Source organism: Phoca vitulina, unplaced genomic scaffold (genome assembly GCF_004348235.1).
Source record: "Phoca vitulina isolate PV1807 unplaced genomic scaffold, GSC_HSeal_1.0 scaffold65, whole genome shotgun sequence".
Classification (NCBI taxonomy): Eukaryota; Metazoa; Chordata; class Mammalia; order Carnivora; family Phocidae; genus Phoca; species Phoca vitulina.
This window is the reverse complement of record NW_022589768.1, coordinates 1,329,441-1,345,385: the sequence shown is the minus strand read 5'-3', so window position 1 is coordinate 1,345,385 and position 15,945 is coordinate 1,329,441. Positions and strand designations below refer to the sequence as shown.

At 53.7% G+C, this 15,945-nt stretch overlaps 1 protein-coding gene across 1 annotated transcript; it reads left to right on the top strand.

The window, feature by feature from the left end:
- The first annotated feature begins 2,109 nt into the window (after positions 1–2,109).
- BCL2A1 (BCL2 related protein A1) lies at positions 2,110–10,252 on the top strand. The gene is made up of 2 exons (XM_032392042.1): positions 2,110–2,639; positions 10,045–10,252. Exons 1-2 carry the CDS (start codon positions 2,115–2,117, stop codon positions 10,150–10,152), a joined length of 633 nt encoding a protein of 210 aa, XP_032247933.1. The 5' UTR covers positions 2,110–2,114; the 3' UTR covers positions 10,153–10,252.
- Positions 10,253–15,945: the final 5,693 nt, after the last annotated feature.

Below are 15,945 nucleotides of genomic sequence, written 5' to 3'. Positions count from 1 at the left end.
CATTGGAAGCTACGCTGCAGAAACTGCCTCGGATTACTCCCCCTGCAGTTTCTTTGTCAGCCTGATACAGCCTGGTGTCTCCTAGACAGAAAACTCTCTAGGGGTAGACATCTGTGTCTCGAGCACCTGACACCGTCCATGTACGGGTTCCAAACCCCACCCACTCGGGGTGACTCCCTCGGAGTGTATCAGGATGGAGCCCTAATTTCATACAGAATTCCCTGTGTGCACAGAGCAACTCAGGGGATGGGGAAACGTACTGTACGCCGGCCCCTGGTGAATGCAGACCCAGGTTGTGGTGGCATTGAGAAAGGACACCTTCCTTTGCGTTCACCCCCGGTCCGTGGCCAGCTGCGTGCCCCTGCCCCATGCTCACCCCCGGTCCGTGGCCGGCTGCGTGCCCCTGCCCCATGCTCACCCCCGGTCCGTGGCCGGCTGCGTGGCCCCACCCCATGCTCACATCCTGTCCGTGGCTGGCTATGTGTCCCTGTCCCACACCCCCCCCCACCACACACCCCTTCAGTCACTGCACTTTCCATAAAAAGAAATCATTCTTTTTGGTAAAGACTTTTTCTTTCTGCCACCTTTTCTTGAAAAATGACTGCAAACTCTGAAATAAAGTAAAGCAGGTTACAATATTTAAGAGTTTTTATAGCAACACCATTGTGGATCCAGACCAGGAAGATAGAGGCCTGAATGCGGTTGGCAGGAGCTGCGATGGAAATGCACTTCGTTTCGTCAACAGATCAAGGGCCAGCCTGCCCGGGTGCAGGCTCGGGCACTGGGAGAGAGAGCGCGCGTACCCTGAGCGTGGAGTGCCTGATTGCGGCTCTGAAGCCTCGTGCTCACACTGTTTCTGCAGGAACGCTCATCACCACTGGGCAGAGAAAACGGCCCAGCCCTTTGCTGGTTCTTCTGACGCCCAGCGGGGTTCTGAGGAGGGAAGACGCCTCCTGTGGGCGAGCAGACGTCGCAGAGCGGACACGGGAGGACTGTCCCCGGGACCTGGTAGAGCAGGGGCCCCAGCGCATGTGTGCAATGTGCCCCTTTGTTCCGTGCGGGTCCCCTGCCACTTCAGGACTCCGGCCTCAGGGGGTCGGGTGTTCCAGAGACTCGCTGGGAGCAGGGGAAGGCAGGGGGGAGAGTCTGGGAGCGCCAAGGACCCCAGTGGGGGCGGAGGGAAGGCTGCAGAAAGAGCCATAGCCTAGGATGGTGAGGAGCCAGGGCTCGGGGCTCACCGCACTCAGCCCGGGAGGCTGTCCGCGGGGTCCCATCACAGACACCGGGCACGTGGTGATCGAGGGACGAGGGGACCCGTGTGTGTGTCTGAGCCTCTCCGGTGCCGGCACTTCTGTCCGACATGACTTGAGAGCGAGGAGGAAGGGCTTGTTTTCTGTGGGTCAGAAGCTCCAGGGTACACGGGCGTCCCCACCCCACCCCCCCGGCTCAGGGCCGCAGTGTCCAGGGCGGTGTCCCTGAGCGCTGTCCCCCGGCTGCTCCCCTGCGGCTGGCTGAGCTCCGTCCCGGCCCGTCACCAGCCCGGCTCAGCTGGGCGGCTGCCTTGACCCTTTTGTGCAGGTGACGTTCGTAAAACCACCCATGTCAACGCGAGCGATTCCGCGGAGTCTGGTACAGGGACAGCGGCGTGCGACCACCGCCTCTGTCCAACCCGTAAGAGCAAGCCCTGCGCCCCTCCGCCGCCCGCCGTCTGCGGGCTGGCTCAGGGCTGACACGCACAGCTCGCACTGCGTGTCCCCGCGGCGGGGGGCCGCGCCCCTGACCGCGGCGGCCGCGTCTCTGCGGACCACCGTGGGGGCCGTTTCTATCTGGCCACCGTGCATACCGCCCGGCTGCGAGCGTGGCAGCGCGGGTCGGACGGCCGTCTGCACGGATCTGTTGGGGGACCGGCCAGATTTGCACACGGGCCGCCCCGCCGCGGGGGAGGGCGGTTCTGGTTTCTCTCCGTCCTGCTTCAGCCCGTAAGTCCCCGAGTTAATCACTGACAGTTTGAGGAAGTGGCCTCTCCTGAACCGTTTTCCGCTTCCACGTTTTCAACTTTCTCTTTCACACCCAGCCCACGCCCGAGAGTGACGAGGAGGAGGGACCGGCTGGTGATGCACACAGAAATTCCACCGGCCCCCACGCGTCGCCAGGAGTCACAGCCCCGGTCCCGCCGGCGCTCGCCTCATTTGGCCTGGGCTGGCCGGCGGGCCGGGAGGAAGATGACGGACTGCGAGTTCGGGTACACCCTGACGCTGGCCCAGGACTACGTGAGGCATGTCCTGCGGGTCCCGCAGCCTGGCTCGGCCCCCAGCAGGGCGTCCCGGCTGCTCCGGGACGTGGCCTCCTCCGTGCAGGGGGAGGTCGAGAAGAACTTGAAACCGTGCCTGGACAGTTTTGATGTGGTGTCCGTCGACACGGCCAGAACCATATTCAACCAGGTCATGGAGAAGGAGTTTGAGGATGGCGTCATTAACTGGGGAAGGATTGTGACCATATTTGCGTTTGAAGGCATTCTCACCAAGAAGCTCCTCCAGGAGCGAATTTCCCCGGATGCCGATGCTTCTCGGATTTCTTACTTTGTGGCGGAGTTCATCACGACACACATGAGAGAGTGGATAAGGCAAAACGGAGGCTGGGTATGTACACTGGGAACCTTCTCCACGGCTCTTACCTTTGACATAGGAATCGGCAGCTTCTTGCTAGTTGTTAAAAATCCACTATCTTTTTTGGGTGGCTTGTTTTTAAAGGTTCTCATTTTTAAAACAAGAAGACATTTCTGGCTCATTTCCAGGGAGTCTGAGCTCTGTAGTTGGCAGATACATGAGCTTGCCGTTTTTATTCCTAACAGTGTTAGGCGATGGGGCTGAGATCGGGGAGCCACGCAGCATCGCCCTAGTGCCCTGTGTCAGCAGATGGGGACCCGGCCGGGACTCGGCTCTGGCCAGGCTGTCAGGACAACGTAGGTTTAGTAAACAAAGAGTTGGTATGAGATGCTGTTATATTTGGGTAGTTATTATGTTGCAAAACACAGGTACATCTTTGCAAGTTCATTGTTACAAACTGATTTTTTTTTCAGTTTTCTAATATAACAAATTCTAGCTGTTAAAGCCTGTTGATAAAAAAAAAAATAATGTGCTGTACCACCAGCAAGAACTATTGGGGAATTTCCAACCAACAATTCACTTTATTATCAAAGCCTCAAAAAGCCCAGAGTGGGAGGCAGAGAGTGCTGTGTCACAAGTCATTGAGAAGGGGCTTTTCACAGCTGGATGGCAGGGCTCATCTCTAGACCCAGTACACCTAACACTGGCTTTTTCAAAGCACTCACGTCTCCGTGGATCCTCTGCCTCCAACCCCCAAGCCTGGACTTCTCTCCCTAGAGAGGAGGTACCCACCGTTATCAACTATGTTACATGCAAATCTTGCCCATTGAATATATCCATAGAAAATATACATAGTGCTTTTTGGGGCGCCTGGGTGGCTCAGTCAGTTAAGCAGCCGGCTCTTGATTTCGGCTCAGGTCATGATCTCAGGGTCGTGGGATCGAGCCCCGCATCGGGCTCTCCAACAAGCGTGGAACCTGCTTAGGATTCCCTTTCCCTCGGCCCCTCCGCTCACCTGTTTCTCTCTCTCTCTTTCCCTCTCTTAAAAAAAAAAAGAAAAAGAAAATATAATGTTTTAAAGAGTCCTATGGAAAAAAAAAAAAAAGTCCTACATACACGCAGTTGTCTGTCCGTGCTGTGGAGGGTCTGGCCGGCTCGGGCTGGTGGAGCTCTCGGTTATCTCCACTTTGCCCCACAAACAGTACTTCCCCGAGCATGTCCATTCACGCTCCCCTTCGGGACAGCGTGTCCATTTCTCAACGTACCAGGTCCTCGCCTCCAGACAGGCCCCACAACGCTGCCCCCACTCCAGCTGACCTGTCCTAATTTCCCCCCTCTGCTGGGTTAGGAGAATCTGACCAACTTCTCGTTTTAGTTCTTCCTTCCTCGGTTGCCAGTGAGGTTGAGCACCTGTCCCCACCTTTACTGACCAGAGAATTGCCTATTTATAGTCTTTGCCCATTTTCCTACTTTTTGTCTCTTTCTTGTTGATTTGTAGCAATTCTTTCTTGTATGTTTTTATTTTCAAATATTTTTATATATGAAAAATATATTTTTGTTTATTCTTTTTATATACGGGGCACACAATCTTCTGATATGTTAACTGTCTTTTAAAACTACAGCTGCCTTCCATTATTATAAATATTTTATTTGTATTTTTTATTTATTTTTTAAAGATTTTGTTTTTAAGTAAACTCCCTACCCGATTGGGGCTTGAACTCATGACCCCGGGGTCAGGAGTTCACACGCTCCTCCGTCTGGCGCCCCTGGTTATTATAAATGTTCTAACGCTTGCTGGGGTCGTGTCCTATGTGCTGTGCCCCGCATCGCCCCCTTCCTGTGTCGTCATGGGGCATCTGTTCTCCCTGACTCGCATGGACCTGGAGCTGGATGAAGCCTGGGGGTGCTGGGTCCTGCGCTCCTCCGGTCGGCTGTGGGAAGCTCTGCTGGCCACGGGGGGAGGAGTCCACCGAAGGCGACACTGTGTAGGGCAGGGGCCCACGTGCGAGCCTCCGTGGGCCCAGACTGCGCCCTGCTGCTTCACACGACTTGTCACACACACTGATGAATGTTCCTTCAAAACTCAACTTCTCAGCGACACAGTCTGAGCTCGTGGAACTCATCATCCTCAGTGGGGGTGTGGGCTTGCCTCTGAGGACTTCCACACGTGCACTTGCCTTCCGGGGTGGCCCAGGTGGGAGTGACACACAGACTCACACGTGTGCCCACGCGCACACTCAGCGTTCACAGGGCCCTTCGGTGTAGGAGGGCTTGGAGCACCCGAGGAGCTTAGGCCTTGGATGTGGCGTTTCCGTGGTCCTGTGAAGGCGTGGCTGTGCCCATCCGAGTCAGCACACACTAGCACGGCCACGTGAGACCTTCCCAGAAATGCTGACACATCTGCTCGAGCGAGGGAACTCAACACGGGAAGGGGTCATCCAGGGGCAAATGGCATAATCACACGCCTGCTTTTGTAGAGTCTGAATTTACAGATTGGTGAAAATTGCTCAAAAATGACAGATCCGGAAGCACAGGGTCCATTGTCCTGTCTGCTGTCGCCCAGATTTGTGGTCAGGGCTCCATATGAGAAATGCAGGCCTATGATGCACGGCGACAGGAGCATTCAGCCCACGTGCAGAGCATATCTGTAATTTACCGCCGTTTCAAGCGTGAGAACTTTCGGGTCGAGAAGGCGGCGTGTGAGGCGGCACAGACACTACGAGCACCTGGGCGGGATTCCAGGTGCCCCCGGGACGTGAACGAGTCAGCGGAACGTGTCCGAGCCTCATTTCCTCGTCCGTAGAATGGAGGAGTAGTGCCATCTGCACCCGGACTGCCGTCCGGATGAAACCAGTCGCTGGTTCGCGTAAAGCTCCTAGAACGGCTTCTGCAGTAGGGGCCCCACTCAGGTCCAGGATCACGGTCATTAGTACGGTCGTACTGCCGACTCCCTGGCGAACCACGCTTAGTCGCCCTGAGTCATACCCTGCAGTCAGACAGGAGTCCCCGCGGAAACCAGAGGCCCCGGGGAAGATGGAAGACCAGTGCGTCAGCAGTGGGCTGGTCGACTCCCCACGTGGTCTTTCTCGTGCTTACCGGTTGGAGTGACTTTCCCTCCCTCCCCCCTCCTCGCTCCCTTCTCCTCTTCTTTTGTGGGTGCTTCCCACCTCTTTTCTCTTCCTCTCCCCCACGCACCGTTCCCTCCTCCTACCCCCTGCCCACGTGAAGGGCTGGAAGCGGAGGGGCTCCGGCAGGTCGCCAGGATGTCTCCAGCACCGGGGAGGAAAGGTGGCCCGAGAGCAGCCCTGGCCACTCCCTCTGCTGTAGAGGCCCCAGAGGGGCTGGTGCCCCCCCTCCCCCCCCAGAGCATGCTCCTGTACCTGTGCTGGCCAAGCGGAAAGGACACTCAGGCCTCGGCGCCACGCGGGAACAGGGCGGGTCACGTCTGCTCAGGGCCCCACGGTCCTTCCCGTGCTCGGCAGAGGGCCCGCGACCCGGAAGGCACCCCACAAATAAGGGCTGATGGGCGACTGCGTGAACCAGCGTCGGAACGGAGGTCGGAATCCTGGTTTTGCCCCTCAGCAGAGGTGTGATCCCGAGTGGGTCGGGGCAGTAACCCGAGAGTCACATTCCTTACGGGATGACCGCAACACGGCGTGATCTAGCGTACGCTCTGTGCGAACGCGAGGAAGACAAGCACAGCTACCTTCGAAGGGGGCTAAGAAGATGAAGACATTTCCGTAAGAGTGCCTTGTAAAATGTCAAGTACGATACAACTGTGAAGTGCATGTGGGCAATTTCAAGAAGTTTAAATAAATCATTCTGAAAATCACCCACAGAAAGCCCCTTTGAAAGCTGGGATGTGCGGGCAGCGCTGGTACTTTCCAAGGAAGAGCGAGGACAAGTAGTTCTTGTCTGCTGCTGGTGTTTTATGACCCGCTTGCTCTAAAGGGTGGTCTGCACGAAAGGATGCGCAGAGACGTGTACGCGAGCGACTCCGTGTCCCGTTGGCGCAAAGAGCTCCTCGTGAGGTGACAGAATCTCCAGGAGTCCCTCACACCCTTGGATTAGATTTGGGAGCCAGATTCTTCCTGTGCGTCTCTTGAATTTTAACTTGAGATTTAAGATCATTTTGTGAAAAGGGAGCTGAGACAGAACTCGAGCCTCCCTGTGGGTCCTTCCAGAACACTCTCTGGCCCTGGGCGTCACCCTCCACTCCCCCACCCCTACATCAGGTTCATCAGCGAGTCCTGTTGGCGGCACCTTTGAAAGCGCACCTAGACCCCGTCTCCCTCTTGACGGTCCGTAGCCTGTCCCATTTCCCTGCTCCGGTCCTCGGCCCGCCTCGGCCTGCTCCCCACGGGGCAGCCAGATCGGAGGCCGCCGTGTGCTGGCCTGGCCGGACCCTCTCCGGCACCCCTTCACCCTGGGCGCAAGCACAAAACATGAAGTCCTGACTGCTCTACTCAAACCCCGTCGGATCTCATTTTCTAGGAGTCCCTCCTGCGCTCTCTTGGCTCCAGCCTCCCAGGATAACTAAGCGCACTCCACCTCCCCCCTCCCCGCCCCAGGGCCTTTGTGCTGGCTCTTGCCGCTGCTGGAATGACCTCCCCCCAGAGGTGTGCATGGCCCCCCGTGGCCCTCCCCGGGGGTGGGGGGAGGGGGTCTCCCTCAGCCGCCCCGTCTCTGAGGGCACCCCCACCGCTCGACCCCTGTGCCCTGCTCAGGACTGCGTGTCTCCGTCACAAGCCTAGTGAGGCCAGGGCTCCTGCATGTTCAGGTCACCAGTCTGTTCCAGTGCTTAAAACAGTGCCCGGCAGGTGGCCGATGCTCAGTAAGTATTTGTCGAATGAATAACTGAGTGAATAATCACTAGAGAAGCTTGGGAATAACACCATGGTATTTTCCTAGATCTAAACTATTCTGAGGGTCTGGTTTTCTTCGAATTACGGATGCAGGATATTATTTTATGCTTTAGGCTTTCTTGAAGCCGAGGAGGCTGAATTTAATATAAACTATCCCCAGAAAGAACCAGATCTGGGCACTCCTTGCTTATTACTGCATTACTGACAGGATATTGAATCCCTAGTTCTATATCTATTCTCATATGATTTTTTTTTCAAGAGAGAACGCGAGCAGGGTGGGGAGGGGCAGAAGAACCGGGAGACAGAGAATCTTAAGTAGGCTCCATGCTCAGGGCGGAGGCCGATGCAGGGCCTGATCCTAGGACCCTGAGATCATGACCTGAGCTGAAATCAAGAGTCGGACGCTCAACCCACTGAGCCACCCAGGCGCCCCCACGTAATGGTATTAAAATACATTGAAAATATATGTGTGAAAGAAGAAAAATCACTCCCACCACCCTAACGTGTCTGCGTGCATCCATCGTATGTAATTAGAATGACGGCGCATGTAAGAGTTTCTCATGTGATTTCACAAATATTTTCAACCCTGCCTCACGGGCTCCATGCTGACATTGCTAACGTCTGCAGAATATCCCACCAACTTTATGCATCATGAGTACTTAACCAATTCCCAATTATTAGACATTTGGGCTGCCTTCCTTCTTAGAACTAATGCTTCCAGACTGGCCCCAGGATCAGCGTCTAACAAGGGAGGGCTGGCTGACACGGTGTGCGGACCGTTGCCCTGCTCGCTCGGACCGGAGTACGTGGTGCTCTTGTCTGGCATCACTGGCATCTGCCCGCAGGACCCCGCGCCCCGAATGCTCGCTCCCCATCCCTGCGCCCCAGATCGCGGCAACCACCATCCTACTTTGTCTTTATGATTCTATTCTGAGTACTTCATGTAAATGGGATTATGTGCGGCGCCTGGGCGGCTCAGTCGTTAAGCGTCTGCCTTCGGCTCAGGTCATGGTCCCAGGGTCCTGGGATCGAGCCCCACATCGGGCTCCCTGCTCAGTGGGAAGCCTGCTTCTCCCTCTCCCACTCCCCCTGCTTGTGTTCTCTCTCTCGCTGTGTCTCTCTCTGTCAAATAAATAAATAAAATCTTTAAAAAAAATAAATGGGATCATGCGGTATTTGTCATGTCATGACGGGCTTAGTTCGCTGAGCGTCACATGGTGGAGGCCCGTCCACAGTGTAGCGGGGTCGGAGCCTCTTTCAAGGCTGACTGGCATTCCACTGTATGAATATACATGTCTGGATAATCCGTTCATCAGCTGATGGATGCTCGGGCTGCTTCCATGTTTTAGCTACTGTGAATTCTCTCCTTTTAATTTTAGCTGTTTATAGTTTAAAACCCTCTAATCTTCCTAGGGCTGAATTTGTCGGTTTTTCCCTTTGCTCACTCTCTCTGGTGGAGAAGCGGAATGTAGGTGAGATGTTAACTGCCCCGTTGTAACAGACAGTGGTCACGGCTGTGGTAACAGAAGCGTGTCACAGTGCCCCGTTGCCGCGGGCTTCATGAAATCCTGGGAAGGGAAGCAGCCAGGGCACGGTCCCTAGAACGAGAAACGTGTGCGTGTGTAAGTCCTGAGAGCGAGGGAGCAGACTGTTGCCCCCGCTAGGCCAGGACGTCGTGTCCTTAAGTGCAACACTTAAATATATTATTCCGACAATTTTCTAATCCTTTGGGTAGTTGTTCGGAAGCTCATGGAATGAAAAGAACGGTGTTTGCATTCCCTTCCAGGCCCAAGCACTAAAGAGTTAGGTGACGCCAAGCAACTCACTTTCTCGGGGCCTCAGTCTCCTTGTTTGCCAAAATAAGAGCGGGCATTAGGCTGGGTGATCTCAGAGGTACTCTGCAGTCAGGATGCTCTGTAATTACCGTCATAAATTACAGTGCACAGTTCACACCCTGTTGTTTTACAACTGTGATCAGAAAGAGAATGAATCATAATAGAAACAACAGCGTCTTCATGGGCCCCGAGGCGCTGCTGCGTTCGGCTTTCTCGTGAGCCCTCATTCCGGTTACAAACATCAATGCATATTTCAATGCCAGACAACCGAAAATGAGAAGAAATGAGACTTTCTATCCTCCAGAGCTGTGCTGTCCAGTATGCGGCCGTTGAACACTTGAAATGTGGCTAGTGTGATTTCGGATGGGCTGTAAGTGCAAAACACACAGTGTATTGTAAAGATTGGGTACACAGGATGTAAAATAGCTCCATAATTTTCACATTGATTATCTATTGAAATCATAATATTTTAGATAAATATATTCTTTAAACTGGTTTTACATATTTCCTCTTACTTTAAAAAGATGTGGCTACTGAGAACTTGCGCTTCCGTCTGTACGTCGCCCTGTTTCCGCTGGATGGAGCTGCCCCTGAGCGACGGTGCGGATGGACGGGGGCGACCAGGGTGGGCGCGGGCCACACCAACCGTCTGCTTTAGTGAAGTGGCAGTTTCTTTGCTTTTCGTCCCACTAATCTGTCTCCACTGATTTTTAAACTGTGACATTTATTCTCCAATAGGAAGACGGCTTTGTAAAGAAGTTCGAACCCAAGTCTGGCTGGCTGACTTTTCTGGAAGTCACAGGGAAGATCTGTGAAATGTTCTCTCTCCTGAAGCAATACTACTGACCGGCCAACAGGGACACTCCCGATTGTGAAACCTGCCCAGTTTCCTTGACTCTTACAAAAAGTGTTGCCAACACTTACTTCTACTTCTAAATAAACAACTTTGGTGATGTAACTCGATGTTTCCATGTTATGGAAATTTTGTTCTCGTTTTAATGAATAAATTGCATATTTGCCTCAGTATGTAATTTGCGTCCTGCCTGGGAGTTGAGCAAAAGGGCGAAGCTCAAGACAGGGGACAGGTATTGAATCGAGGGGAGGAGGGCCAGGAAGGGGATGCCTTTTCTGCCCCGCGGCTGATTTTCTTGAGGGTGTGCTCATTACCCTGAAGTCATTTTCCGTGTCACTCATGGAGACTGCACGGGGGCGAGTCTGCGTCCTGCTCCCCTGTGGCCCCCGTGACCCTGATCCCGCCCCCACCGACCCTGCTCCCTGGCCCACCGTTCAGAGTGGACAGATAAACGGCAGCGACAGACACAGGATACTCGGGTAGTCGGAACAAAGACCCTTAGGTCAATGACTTATTGTTGAGCCATCGTTCAACTTTCCCCTTAAAAAAGTTCATAAATTAGGGGGCGCCTGGGTGGCTCAGTCGGTTAAGCATCCGACCCTTGGGTTCCGCTCAGGTCATGATCCACTGAGCCCCATGTTGGACTCCACGCTCGGTGCAGAGTCTGCTTGAGGATTCTCACTCCCTCTCCCGCTGCCCCTCCCCCCACCAAATAAAGACTTTTTTTAAAAGTTCATAAATTAGAAAATTTTGTCTTTTGTTTCAGCCCGAGTTCCAACTTTAGGTCAGTAGGTCTGACTGCAGGACAGGAGCGCCACACTTTGTCCTGGACCTTCCCACGCTTCCTCGTCCTCCGGGGACACAATCTCCGTCCCCTCCCGGCTTGCGTTGCCTTTCTTAGGGAGTAGCTGATCTAAACAAGAAACCGGAGCCCCTTGCTCTCAGGCTCTGAGCCTTCTCCCAGGGGATTTCAGCTGATCCATGCTTCACTTCCCCTGTGATTCTTTTTTTTTTTTTAAAGCTGGTTTGAAGAAACCCCTTCAGAAATCCCTCTTCCTAAAGTAGAGGTCTGCTGCACAAGTCTGCACAGAGATTTCACAGGCATTCTCTCAGCCCCAGGCTAGTGCTCCCCACGGCCGCTGCGGACTACAGAGAACCAGAGAACTGAAGAGTTTCTATTGTATTTTATTCCATCATGACAAGTGTATTCCCTAATCCCCATCCCCTGTTTCCCCCTTCACCCCCCACCTCTCCTCTGGTGACCATCAGTGCGTTCTCTGGAGGTAATAGTCCCCCGTGATTCTTAACAATGTGGATTAGGACGCTGGGGCAAGTCAGTAGGGAAACATTTTTTGCAGAAGTAGCTTTGGCTGATTTATCAAATCACATCTGAGGGCCAACCACCTGGGCCGCCTGAGGCTTGCGTCTGGAACAGGGAGCACCCCTACCCTGTTGTTTCACCTCGGTGCTCCCGGCCGCCTGCTCTATGGGTGAAGTCCTAGCTTCATGTTCCCATGAATCTGACCTCAGTGCTGAGTCACGAGTGGACAGAACAAGAAGTGCGTGGCACTTGCTTACCTGCAATACATTTGCACAAGAAACCACAAACCCTGGCTTTTTTTTTTTTAAGGGAGAGCTAGAGAGCATGAGTGGGGGGTAGAGGCAGAGGGGGAGGCAGAGAGAGACTCTCAAGCAGGCCCCATGCTAGGCATGGAGCCCGATGCGGGGCTCGATCCCAGGACCCGAGTGGGAATCAAGAGTCGGACGCTTCACCGACCGGGCCCCCCGGGCGCACCCGAACCCTGGCTTTTATGCTACGACAATCTTGTTTGAACAGAGTAGTACCTGCCAGGAAGTCAGTGACACCTCTGGCTTGGTTTGTGACCTGGTCTTTCAAACTGCAGCTCCCTGTGGGTTTTATTACTAAGAAAATACAGGGGAGGGTTTATGATCCTCAACTCTTCGCTAATGCCACCCACAAAGATGAAAGTGAAACAAATCACAGACCTAAAAGGAGGTTAAAACTATAACAATCCCAGAAGAAACATAGGAGAAAATCTTCACAACCTTGGAGTAGGTAAAGATTTCTTAGCTACAAGACAAAAACTGCACCAGAAAAGAAAAAAAACCTAAAAACTATACTCTTATGAAGACAATTTAGAATTATATCTCAATAAAGTTGTTAAACTCCAAATGGCAAGGCACAGAATGGAAGGTGACACATGTCCCACTATCTGACAAAGGACTTGCACCCCGAGTATATGTAACCCTTACAATTCGGTAACAACACAACCATCAACCAAATTAAAAAATGGGCAAAAGACGGGAACGTACACCTCAGGAAAGCAGATGGGCCGAGTGCGCGTGGAAAGGTGCTGGACGCCACCGATCACAGGGAAACACACGTCGGAACCACCGTGAGCCTCGTACGCCCTCCCGAGGGGCTCACATGGAGACGTCTGGCAGCACCAAGCTCTGGGGGAGACGTGCACCCACTGAACTCTCTCATGCACGACTGGCACGGTGTAAGATTGTACGTCTTTGGGAAACAGCATGACAGTTTCTTCTAAAGTGAAACACGCACTGACCCTAGGGCCCAGCGGGTCCACTCCTAGGTGTCCACTCAACAGAAATAAAACATGTCCACACTGTTCCCAGCAGCTTCATTCATGATGGCAGAAAGACCCGGAAACAACCCAAATGCTCCACAAATTGTAGCACGTCCACATAAGGGACTATTACTCAGCCATGATCAGGCACGGGGTGCTGGCTTGCATAACGGATGGACAAATGTCAAACATATGCTGAGTGAAAGAAGTTAGTCACGGAAGAGTGCATCATGTGCTGTGTCGTTCACATGAAACTGGAGAGGACAAATGACGGTCGGTGGCAGGAAGCAGATGAGTGGCCGCCTGGGGCGGGGGCTGGGGCACCGAGCGGGGGAGGTCTTTCTGGGGTGATGAGCGTGTTCCACACCTTCATTGTGGTGGTACACATACACTTGTCAGAATTCATAGAGGCGCTCACTTAAAACAGGTGCATTTTATTATACATCACATCTCAATGTAGTTGATTTTTAAAAAGCTCTTGTTTTTGCAAAAAAAAAAAGATACACTCATATAAACGATGCACACTAAGGAAAAGTATAAAAGGAGAGAAATAACATCACCCCAAATACCAATTTAAAGCGGAACGCTATCAGGGTGCCCGGGTGGCTCGGTCGGCGAAGCGTCCACCGCTTGGTCACGGAGTCTGTCCCTCTCCCTCCGCCCCTCCCCCCACACTCACTCTCACTCTCTCTAAAATAAATAAAACTTAAAAAAAATAGAGTGGAATGCTCTGAATGCTCAAATAAAATCCTGAAGCACTATTATTTGTGCCCCGGTCATGTACAAGGACGATGCGGTTCCATCCGTAAGCCTGTGGACACTCTGCAAGGCCCTCTGCGAGGTGGCCCTCCCTGCGTTTCAGCTACGCCCCCCACGGTAGCCTCGGCCTGTTTGCGGCACCTTCTCCCACAGGCTTTCACACGTTGTCCCCTCTGCTTAGGACACTTCTCTACCTCGTCCCCTGCTCAGGCTTACTTGCCCTTCAGATTTCAGCTCAGAGGTCCCTGCTTTGGGGATGCCTTGCCTGACGAGGTTAAATTCTCCTATTACAGTCTCCCCCAGCACCACTATCTCAATTAGAGTTTTCTATTTGTGTGATTTTTAAGTCAGTGCATCTGTTTTCCAGCAGACAGCAAGCTCCCGGAGGGCAGGAACCATGGCTGTCTGTGCTCACCTTTCTATCTCAGAGTCTAGTTCAGAGCCAGGTGAAAGCTCAATAAACGCTTAAGAAACACATGACTGGACGTGAGTTGCTTTGGGGATGCGTCGTGCCCGTGAGGCCGGGGAGGGGCTGAGCGTCAGGTTCCCCGACAGCCCGGCAGAGTAATGGCTGTTCTCCAGGCGCAAGCGTCTCCAGAGAGTCACCGCCTCTGATCTCCTGCTGGTCCCCTGAAGCGGCTGTTGTCCCCGTCTTAGAAACAGGCTTAGAGGGCGCCTGGGTGGCTCAGTCGTTAAGCGTCTGCCTTCGGCTCAGGTCATGATCCCGGGGTCCTGGGATCGAGCCCCGCATCGGGCTCCCTGCTCGGCGGGAAGCCTGCTTCTCCCTCTCCCGCTCCCCCTGCTTGTGTTCCCTCTCTCGCTCTCTCTCTCTCTGTCAAATAAATAAAATCTAAAAAAAAAAAAAAAAAAAAGAAACAGGCTTAGAAGCAGGGAGAAACTCGCCCATGTTCGTGGGGGGTGGGGGGGTCACGCTGGCCCTGAAGCCACCCTGCACCTCCTCTTCCTGCACCACTTCCTCCTGGTCCCGTGGTGCCGCCCAGATGCCGACTTCCCATCCCGGTCACACGCTGGACCTGCGTGTGACGGCCAGTGGGGTGCAGCTGCTGCCCCACTGAGGGCGTGCGTCCTCAACAGCCAGCTGGTGTCCTCATCTCCCGCGTCTGTACCCCTCACCCCTTCATGCGTCTCCTCCCTGTAGAACTGCCCTAACCGCGACTGGTCATCACTATCTTGGATCTGGAAACTTTCCGCGGAGGGTGCCAGGCTGCTGGCGGGGAAACGCTGCCTCGGGCAACTCCATGGAGCATGAACGTAAACCCTTTCTTTACAGGGGCTGACTCGGTGGGGCTATCTCTGCTGGAAGATGCTATTAGGGATACGGCATCAGGATGGACACGGCTAAACCTTTTTCCCACGGTGTTGGTGGGTTTTCTCTGATTCATCGGATTTTCAAGACAGCTGACTGAGCCTAGCGCGGATGTGCTCCTTTAACGGAGTAAACCTAACTGCTCCCAGGAGAACCAAACCCGTGACCAGTGTTTTCTGGAACTGCTCTAAAGCGCGAGGCTGATGACCCTGCTATTTGAGCAACTGAAGAATGTATATCCAGGAAGCATCTATTATAGACACTTGCCACACAAGTATGTGACACACTCTCATCCCCGCTGACTTGCTGGGACTGCCCGAGAACCCCCGCACGCCCTGCCCACCACCTCCGGAGGCCTACCGCGCACCTGCCTCGGTGTATTTTTCTCCCCTCCTGTTAAGATTGCGGAGCCACGTATCGGGAGGCCAAGCCCTACACTTGTGGATTAGACCTCTCTCCTTCCTGCCTCTGCAGGAACATCTCTTCAGCCTCCCTTACTGTAAAACCAAACAAAACCAAACACACCACCTCTCCGTGGCTACCCTGTTTTTCTGCTCTCATTCATAGAAAAACTCCTCAAAATAGAGTCCGTACTTGCTCTCCAAACTCTCCTCTCATTGTCTCTTGGACCCTAGTATCAATCAGACTCTCACCCCCATGAGCAAGGTCCAGGATGGATTCCCAGTCCTTAGGTTTCCTGGCAGGATGACACCGGACACAGCAGATGACTCTCTATGTTGTTAACAGACTTCAGGGACACGGGTCTCACTGGCCACTCAGTCCCCATCTCCTTCAGTGAATTTTCCTCGTCTCCCCGAGCCAACTGCCCGCCCCCGAATACCGAGGCACCCCTGGCCGGTCCTCGGCTTCCCTCTCTCCCCACACCTACACTCGGACCTCAGGTATCCCATGTAGTGAGCTGGCTTTACGCGGGGCCACCACACGCTGGCAGCCCCCGAGTTCACGCCCGCAGCCCAGACCTCTCCCCTGAATTCCAGACTCAGATGTTCAACTGCTGATCTGACACGTGTCTACCTGGATATTTAACAAGCATATCAAACTCCATCATGTGAAATCTAAATACCTGTCAC

What these genes read in the sequence shown, in the direction of transcription:
- BCL2A1 (XM_032392042.1), top strand. Translation starts at nt 2,115, where the DNA reads ATGCACACAGAAATTCCACCGGCCCCCACGCGTCGCCAGGAGTCACAG. An exon ending in TAAGGCAAAACGGAGGCTGG is followed by an intron (nt 2,640 to 10,044) that starts GTATGTACACTG and finishes ATTCTCCAATAG; the next exon opens with GAAGACGGCTTTGTAAAGAA.